Here is a 9,514-nt window from a genome sequence, read left to right as displayed (position 1 = left end):
AATACGCATCAAAGAGACAATCTAAAGAAAGGTTAAATAACAAAATATAACAATCATTGTGCGTAAAATGCAATGCTACCCCCTCTACCCATCACATACATTGGAGAAAAAAATGACCTACCAGGCTAAATTTAAATGGAACAATGATTTGGTCATTTGAAAAGGCCCGAGCTAAGTTTATGGTCTACTTATTTTTCCTGGGAGCCCGGTGGGACTGAAACGGTATTGTAACCGGTCCAGAAGAATGTGTGTTGAACCCTTGGCACTCTCGGGTAGTTAAGGAGCATGAATTGAGTTCCCTGGTGGGGCATTGGTCCCCGTAACCGCGCAGCTTTACACACTGGTTATCCCTCTACATTCATGGCTCATTAAGGGCCAACATGTTAAATCAAAACCCCACATTACGATGGGATTGTAAAATTGAAGTGCTGGCACTCTAATCTGGAGGACCCGGGCAAAGCGAAATAGGCCAAATCCTATAAAAACGTCTCCCTCCACTCAAGTTCCAATTCTTCAATGGCCATTATTTTAAATCATTAAAGAGATGCGAAGTTCGTTAAGAGAGTAAGTAAGGTTTTGTGGAATATTGTGATTGACTACGCAATACTGTTCTCGAATAAAGCTGAGACCATGTAATTAATGTGTCTTTTAAAAAGAGGAGGACAATACCGACGGTCAAGCTATTTAATTTCATTTAATTTTCCATCCCATTTGTTTCGAACACTGCTTTCACTTCTGACACCGAGCCTTTGACTGTTCACCGTGCTTCAGTGCGCGCATTGGAATGGGATTCACCCTTACTTTTCGAGGGTTAGCAAACAGAAAGGAAATGTCTCCCGTTCCCCCTCTGAGAATAATTAATTTCACTTTGAGAACTTCGACGTTGAGCCACAGGATGAGAATGAGAATCGGCCCGACTGGTGTGAGAGATTTGGAGGACGGACCCGTTATTCTCGGGTGGATGGGAACCAGTCACAAATGGCAACATTAATAAATAACCCTCCGCACAGCCGGACTTTGCATACGCCTATTGATGAAATTGTTCGCGTGTCGTTCACGCTCGTTGACTCGTGAAGCTGCGAGAAGGGAAGCCTTACAGAATGGAGCAGTGGGATACCTTTACGTGGCTAGAGAGAGACCCCATCGCTGCCCCTCCTCAATTATGGCGCAGTGTCATCCCAGAGTCGCCAGGGCAGAGGTTAGCAGGTCATGTTCATGGCCTGAATTTATCGCCCACAGGTTGTTGTTCTCACATCTCGCCCTCTGTTGAGACTTCCACTACAGATGATCAAGGGCAGTTTTAAAACCTGCGGTGAAAAAGCGACGGAAGGTTTCTTTCACTTTCTTCGAGATCACATAACTTGACTTCGTGAAATTAAGTAGGCCTAATAATGATAGGCCTATACATTTTTTTCCATCGTCTATGGAATTTAGGCTGTACAAAATACTGTGTAGGCCTCCTATACTCAGCCTATCATTCTAGTATTTCTAATACAGGCAGGCCTATTGTAGCTTATAAGTAGAACTAGTGAAGTTTTCCCACGTAAAACATTGAAAGTTAATTCAGAGGATTTGAGCATCCAGTAGTCAGTAATCTAATACAAATAGTAGGCTAACAAAAACACGGCATAAATGAAATGGTTTATTGCCTAATGTATTGATTCGTATTTGAATGTATCAATAAAAAGAAAACAAAATGGAAGTTTATAACATGTGATGATATAATAATGTAAAATATAAAATATGCTCTTAAAATATCAGGGCTCACTTGAAAAAGAGATGCCAGTCTCAACGTCACTTCCCTGCTTAAATAAAGGAGGAATAAAAAAAAAACTTTAATCATCGTAAAATAAGGTTTATTTGAAATAAATAATTGGATGAAATTTAATGATCAAACTTAAAACTGTGGCAACTTAAACTCAAAGTTATGAAGGTCTGTGTTGTGCCATGTCACAGCTGAATGAAAACGTCCAGATTGAATTCGTGACAAGAAAACCACAAGTGTGAAATGATAAGATGGTGGTTATTTTGAAAGCTGTTGCTATTTTTCTGGTGGTTCTGGTACCTGCCCGATCTCAACCCGGCACACGCCGGGAGTCAATAGAAGTTAACAAGTCTTCCAAGCATTCCTGCTCCTTTTGTTAAACTAGGGACACACAATGCAGCCAAACGGAGATAATAAAGAGCTTTGAAGTATATAAACCCAAAATAACGCAACCAAGTAGATTTAAAGTAGTGACTGATTTCCAAAAACTGGTTTGTAAAAGAACAATAAAAAGGGGAGAATTTATGGAGAAATTATACAGTGGATTTGTCAGTTAAAATATCGGAGCTGTCTGAGGGTACAAAGCCACATGCTGAGGATTAATGGTAGCTCCAGACCTTTGATTCTGCACTCTTTTTTCTCTGCCCTTGACAAATTGGATTTTGGGGATGGGAAGGTCGCCTGGCCCATTGTCTCCTGGCCGTTTTTGGAGCAATTCATTATGTGCAAGGGTGAGGGAAAGTCTCCATGTGACCATCTCAGCCCGTTTTCTCCCCACAGCTGCCGAAAGAGCCAAACTCTCTCACACCGCGCGCATACTGTTCGCCCTTGCGCGTTAATGTGTCGAGGGGGTACCTTGCTGCTCCATTAGAAAAGCCTGATCACATACGCCACCGCATCACTTTGCGGGCGGAGATTGGCCTGTCCTCATCTCTGTGACTCCTTCTTGTCTCAATCAGTCACTGCGTGGTCTTCATGGTTCTCAAACCACTGCACGGAGAGCCAGCCATGCAAGCAACTCGGGAATCCGCTATCAGTGTGTTTGCAGACTGCAGCATCCCGGCCGGCCTGCGGATAGGACCGGTGCCGGGCGTCTTCAAACTAGGGAAATACGTTACTGATCGCAAAGAGGTCGTAACCAAGAGAAAGGTAAGTTTTTATCATGGCATTAAATATGATTTATTCCTAATTATTTCTATCTTCAAAAATTCATTTTTTTACAATTCTGCTTTCGTAGGATGATTTTTGCAGGCTTCCGAATTGAATTACAAACTAACGGAAGAAAAAATTGTCTACAGTGGCATTCTAATAAAGATGATCCTATTTTAATGACAAATCGTTCCATTAAAATCATTATCACTTTTAGGCCTATATTAATATTCATATTATTATTATGTATAAGACTGATATAAATAATGGATGACTTTCGAAAACATTATTTTCTTTCTTAATAAGGACCTACATTTAATTATCAGGGCAGGTAAAGGAGACACAGTGATCTTTTTTTAAAACATTTTGAACCAGACCTGTCAAAGTTCATTGGGCCTTCGGTTATTAATTGGTTCGTGCTGTCAGGTTGGAAATAATTGAGTTATATTAGTGGGACGACTTGTCACTCTGTGCCTTTACTTAACCGCCCTAATAGGGCGACCTGAGGTGCTATGTGAGATTTCATTTCCTCCTCCACTTTAAATTTCACAGGCTAGTAGGCAAGTTATTCAAATGAACCATTTCATTTTAATGCACTACGGCCGTGGAATTATGCTGAGGCATAGACCGCAGCCTCGAGGTATAAAATAAGAATATGGATAAGAAATGCTCAAATATATAGAAATGCATATAGAAATGTATAGAACATCTAAAATTAAATTCGTTATTAATACAATATGGAACTACCAGAAATGGATGCTATTTCTATTTTCATTTCATGTATATTCATTGATTTAACATAATTTTTTAATACAGGCTAATTGTTTATTGGTGAGTTTATGGTCCTTAACAAACCAATAGATAAGTACCCTACATTATAACTGCATTATAAATATAGGCATAGGCCTACACCCTGCTGTCGTCGTTTGTGATTGATGCGGCTAAATGCATTCCCCTGGGCGTCATTTGATGCATCAGGTGCAATCTCCGTGTCAAATGTCACGCTTCAATCTTTAATTTGCTTGAACAGTTTAGGAACCCTTTGACACTTCTCAAATTCGTTTCCCATATCAACTCAATTATGTGTCATTCTCCCTGGTAAATTATCACCGCTGGTTAACATAGCGGATAAAGACGCATTAAACGCATTGGCACATCTCAAGGTAGGCTATGGCCTATCATATAGCCATTTGGCATAGCAACAATCATATTTACAAACAATTAATTCACTATTTAATAAACCAATATTTCTAAAACTAAAGCCTTGAATGTGCTAAGCCTATACGAAAAGAAACACAAAGCTTTTCTTGCTCCAATTGCAGTCATGCGTGACGTCACAATATCAAATATGAAACTCTGTTTATGATTTATTCATAAACTATTATACACTGCGGGCTGCCGGCCTTTTAGCGAGCTGTGATTTTATCGAATGCTAGGCCTTAGTACCATCATTTCTAACGTTGAACCATCCATGTTGTGGATCTAGATTCGGCTGCTGAGGGGCGAAATCGTGGATGAATCAGGTTGCCCTGTGCCAGACTGGATTGGGTGTATCCGGGCGGCCAGAAACAGTCAAGAACAGAACTTGGAGGCTGTCTCAGATCTACCTAGTGGGCAGGTCAGTACTGTGCTTTATTTGAAAATGCATAAAGCTCAAGTCATTTGATTTAAAAACAGTTAGTTGCATGTATCGAACCTTGCTCTTTTACGTTAGATTTTCTATCGTGTGCTGACGGAGATCCCAGCAGGCGAGGAGCTGAGTGTGTGGTACTCCAACACTCTGGCTCAGTGGTACGACATCCCTACCACTGCCACTCCAACACACGACGAGAAAGGTAAGAACACTGTAGAATGACCCTGTAATGTAACCATACAGAACAATGAAAAAAGTAGCCAAAAATAGATCATTGATATTTGTTTGCCGGCTGGTTCAACGGGCTTATGCACGATCGAAATCCACATGTATCATTATTTATTCTTATTTAACGTGGCAAGTAAGTTAAGAACACATTCTTATTTAAAATGTCGGCCTAGGAACAATGGGTTAACTGCCTTGTTCAGGGGCAGAACGACATATTTTTACCTTGTCTGCTCCGGGGTTCGATCAAGCAACTTTTCGGTTACTGGCTCAACGCTCTAACCACTGTGCTATTGTCCAAACAAAAGTTGAAATATAAATGGATTAGGCTACAGTATAGGCCTGATGATGCTGCTTACTGGCATTGACATTTTGTGAGTTCCATCATTGCACAGTTAAGTGACTGTCCAAACCTTGGCGTCCAGCTATTATAATCAATTTCTGTGGAAAGGTTGTAGGCCTATATTTTCACGGTTGACAAATGTGCATCCCCAGAGCATACATTTCGATTCCTGGTTAATTTAATGGTTTTATTTGCATTAACATTTTAAATGGTCTTGTTAAATAAATAGGCTTGACAGAATTTCATTATAAACAATTATAAACAACAATTCAATAATAATATTAAAATGTGTAAAACAGCCAGCAATAGTCCTAACCACCACCTACTAAACTTCGTTGTGCTAGTGTAATAAACAAGAAAATTACAATAATAATAATAATAACTTTCCCCCCCCAAAAAAATATTATCTGGATATTCAAACAGTGGCGTCGACGCCATGGGTTTGTAGGCTTGTCGAATTATAGCCTAATCATATGGTCACCAGCAAAATATTCCGATTTTAATCAGATTACACCTAACGGATACCGCCTACTCAGGAAAATTCGATAACGGTGTTTAAGATTCAATTATAATGCCTAGTCTAAATTCTTTCACAGATTTGTGATTTCATTCTGTATTATGTTTCATGTTTTGTGTGAACCCCAGGAAGAGTAGCAACTGCTTTTGCAACAGATAATGGGGATCCTAATAAAATACCAAATACCAATACCGATCTACATTAAAAAATTAAAATGTGCTTTTAGAAAAAAATAAGTTCTGGATAAAACGAGAAAGTGTTCCATGGTTGCTGCATATATGGTACCCCTTAAGGGATTACATATAGAACCTTTAGGGGTGCCATATATGAAGCAAGAAATAGTACCCTATTTGGATCTATCTATAAAAAAAAATCTAAGAGTAATTACTCTGTCTGAGATGAATTGGCCATGATACATGGAGGGCCTGACAATCATTTTCAAGATATAGCCTACCAAAATTATATTCGACTGTTACACCAATTACAGTGACAGGCACATGGAATAAAACCCGCAGTTTAAGAGCAGGGATAGGCTTGTTTTAACAATCATCAAAGCAGACGATAGTAATTCATAGGGGGACAGAGGTTAACAAATGTCATCGCCTCATTAATATTCATGTACTCAAAAGCAAATGAATTTAAAAAAAAGGTGCTTTACGGTAAATTAGCTTGCTACATACGGTATTGTTGCCTAATGAATGCTAACTTTTATGTGGGATGTTTATTGCCCTGATTTGTGGCGAAGCGCTTTCTGCTGCTCTCAGTCCAATACACCGGGCGCTCCTTGACATACGCGTCCTATTATCTGGCGTTAACAGATGGGCCAGCCTTATTGTCTATGGCGATTTGCGATTTCAAGCAACAGCTGCTGTCACTTCTACGGGAAAGAGCACAGAGAAAGTCCCCTATTCAACGTATTGGTTTCGGAGCGACAGATTGGACGGGGCGTTTGCTCTTTTGATGGCGATGATAAACAACAGCCCTATAAGGATTACAAAATCATTACATCTATATAATTGACCTCCCATTGTTCAACTTGTGTCATTGCTCACGTTTGATGAGGTGGATAGGGTTAATATACTCTGTCGCCTATTCAAAACATGAATCCCATTGGAAACGAGTAGATTCATCTCAAGGGATTTACCTAAAACATTAAAATAAGAAACGGTAAAGATGTGCATGTGGCACAAAATAACAGTACAGTTTGAGATTACTCTAATAGGCAACTGTGAGCATCTGCAGATGGAACATCAGTCATAAAGCACCCGATAATAGGCTTCTACACACACAAAGCAATAGATAGAAATGTGTAGTAACACAAAATGTTCAAGATTGACAGTGCTTTATTGGCAGAAGTGGGGAGATTCAGGAATATGGAGACCCATCGATGTTAACCTCATATCTCTCTGCTTCTCTACAGGTGAAGAACGCTACATTTGCTGCTACTGCTGGAGAATATTTAAATATCCCAACACACTCAAGGCCCACGTCCATTTCCACTGCGCTCTGAGCAACGGGCGGAGCTTTGTGAACAGCGAGCAGGCCAGGAGCACAGACAGCTTCAGCAGGTCACCCAAATCCGGGGACATTCCCTACACCTCCGCTTCGCCCAGGAACGGCCACAACACCTCCATCTCAGACTCTGTCAGACGGACCGTGTCTTCCTCACCTTTCCTCAACAAAGTTGGCGTATCAAAGAAACCCAGCTCTGAGGAGCAGGACAGAGCACTTGACATGAGCGTTACCTCGGCCAGAAACCACGGACATCTCGTGGGCCTTGGCGCAACGTCTTCAATGCTGAGCAACATGGGGTTCCACCCAGGCGTGCGCTCTGCATTCAAGCCCATGGGCCAATCCAAGGTCCCCACGGCTGACGTCTACAGAGAAGAAACTAATGGGAAGCATAATGGACTAGGCTTCAGCAAACTCATGGGGAACATGAAATCAACGCGAGCCTTGAATGAAACTTTGACCGGAAGCCATCCCTCCAAGTGCGTCCATCCATTAGATTCTACATCTCCCGTGGTCCCGTGCGCAAACACCATCAGGGGTTTTCCGTTAATACCTAATTTTGAGGAGACATCGGCTTTCAAGCACGTGGAGAGCCGAATGCACTCTGGACTGTCCCCCTCGCGCTACTCTCAGATGTCCTCTGGATTCCATTTTGAGAGGTTTTCTCTGCCTCAGTTTGATGGCGTCAAGCCATATAATGGAGATTGCAATATCCCCCTCATGCCATTCACCGTGTACAATGGCGAGCTGCTTTATAGTTCACCATACTACCCACTGAAATTCCATTTTAGCAATCTCCTAAAATACCCGGAGACAATGTCCTACTTTGGCGCACCTGCACTCAACCAAGACCTGGGTTCAATTACCAACATTGACAGGGAGATAGCCATGCACACTCAACAGTTGTCTGAAATAGCCGTTGAAAAGAACCGAACCAGGCTCGACTCTATGCCCACTGCTAACACAGGCTCAGGGAAGCCCAAAAAGGGACACTTATGTCTTTACTGTGGTAAACTGTACTCTCGGAAATACGGACTCAAGATTCACATGAGAACTCACACAGGGTACAAACCGTTGAAGTGCAAAGTTTGTTTTCGGCCCTTCGGTGACCCCAGCAACCTGAATAAGCACATCCGTCTGCACGCGGAAGGGAACACCCCGTACAGGTGCGAATTCTGTGGCAAGGTGCTGGTGCGCCGGAGGGATTTGGAGCGTCATGTCAAATCAAGGCACCCTGGACAAACAATAAAAAAGGCTGAGGACAAAACCGAGAGCATATTCGAGGATCAAGAGCAAAAGAGCGACAATGACAGCGACGTAGATGTATGCTTCACCGATGATCAGAGCGACCAAGAATCCAGTAAAATAGATGATTAATTGAGATTTTGACACGAATATGGCAAAGACGGCATAATGTTTTGTGAAATTGTTACAGGTTACCTGTACATATTTCTGTGTAACTTATGATTTCCCCAAGGAGCGAAAGTTATTTATGTATGTTTTAAAGCTATTGAAAATGTAATTGTTAATAAAAAAAAAATCAGATTAGGACTAGACAATTTTCAAATGAGCTTTTTCTTTTACAACAATGTCCTATTCGTTTCAGATGGAACAAAGTATAGGCCGTATGATTTCAGAATTGTATAATATCACAGCTGATGATAATGAATTTATTTTTGTACACGCTAATTGGTAGCTAATTGGTAGCCAATATGTTCCCTAAATAGAGGTCGGCTGCACTTTTACAATTACAATTACTTAAATGTTGCACTTTCTTGCGAGGGCATTTAATTGTTTTTAGGGCAAAGTTGAAAAGGCTCAGCAAATATTTATAGCAGTTAGTCCCAATCCATTATTTAAGGATCTTGTTTATAGTAAAAAATAACATCTGATTTAAACAGCATCATGTACAAATCTAAGAATATGATATTTCACTGCTCAGTGAAAAAGTGTTGTATGTTTGTTCATAAGTGATATTGTATATTGACAATATTTTCCTCTTGTTCATTGAGTTGTTCCTTTTTAATAAATGTAATTTAAAACTTTGAAATGGTTTGTAAACTTGATTCAAATATATAGTCTACACTCAAGCCTACTGATTTATTAGGCTATCTAATGCACATAAAATAAATTCCCCCCACTTTTAACTGCCATGGTTAGTGCACTAATGAATAATTCGATATTCCACTTTTAGCCTACATTGTAGACGGGGTTATCAGGATTTCGTCTCTATATCTCCTGTGCAGTTGAAGTTAAGATTACTTCCGTTTGAAGACGTTTTGCAAATGGGGTGTCCTCTGAATTCCTCTGAGGACGCTATCGAACCCGGACAAAACGCTTGGCTGTGCGCATTACAGTAAACCCGCAATA

The 9,514-nt window shown here is 40.7% G+C and overlaps 1 protein-coding gene across 1 annotated transcript; it reads left to right on the top strand.

Moving 5' to 3' along the window:
* The first annotated feature begins 2,681 nt into the window (after window positions 1-2,681).
* prdm13 (PR domain containing 13) lies at window positions 2,682-9,194 on the top strand. The gene is made up of 4 exons (XM_020498418.2): window positions 2,682-2,914; window positions 4,401-4,532; window positions 4,629-4,749; window positions 7,053-9,194. Exons 1-4 carry the CDS (start codon window positions 2,741-2,743, stop codon window positions 8,519-8,521), a joined length of 1,896 nt encoding a protein of 631 aa, XP_020354007.2. The 5' UTR covers window positions 2,682-2,740; the 3' UTR covers window positions 8,522-9,194.
* Window positions 9,195-9,514: the final 320 nt, after the last annotated feature.

The sequence above is a fragment of the Oncorhynchus kisutch genome, linkage group LG2, assembly GCF_002021735.2.
Source record: "Oncorhynchus kisutch isolate 150728-3 linkage group LG2, Okis_V2, whole genome shotgun sequence".
NCBI classification, from domain to species: Eukaryota; Metazoa; Chordata; class Actinopteri; order Salmoniformes; family Salmonidae; genus Oncorhynchus; species Oncorhynchus kisutch.
This window is presented reverse-complemented; position numbering and strand designations above follow the sequence as displayed.

What these genes read in the sequence shown, in the direction of transcription:
- prdm13 (XM_020498418.2), top strand. Translation starts at nt 2,741, where the DNA reads ATGGTTCTCAAACCACTGCACGGAGAGCCAGCCATGCAAGCAACTCGG. An exon ending in CAGATCTACCTAGTGGGCAG is followed by an intron (nt 4,533 to 4,628) that starts GTCAGTACTGTG and finishes CTTTTACGTTAG; the next exon opens with ATTTTCTATCGTGTGCTGAC. An exon ending in TCCAACACACGACGAGAAAG is followed by an intron (nt 4,750 to 7,052) that starts GTAAGAACACTG and finishes GCTTCTCTACAG; the next exon opens with GTGAAGAACGCTACATTTGC.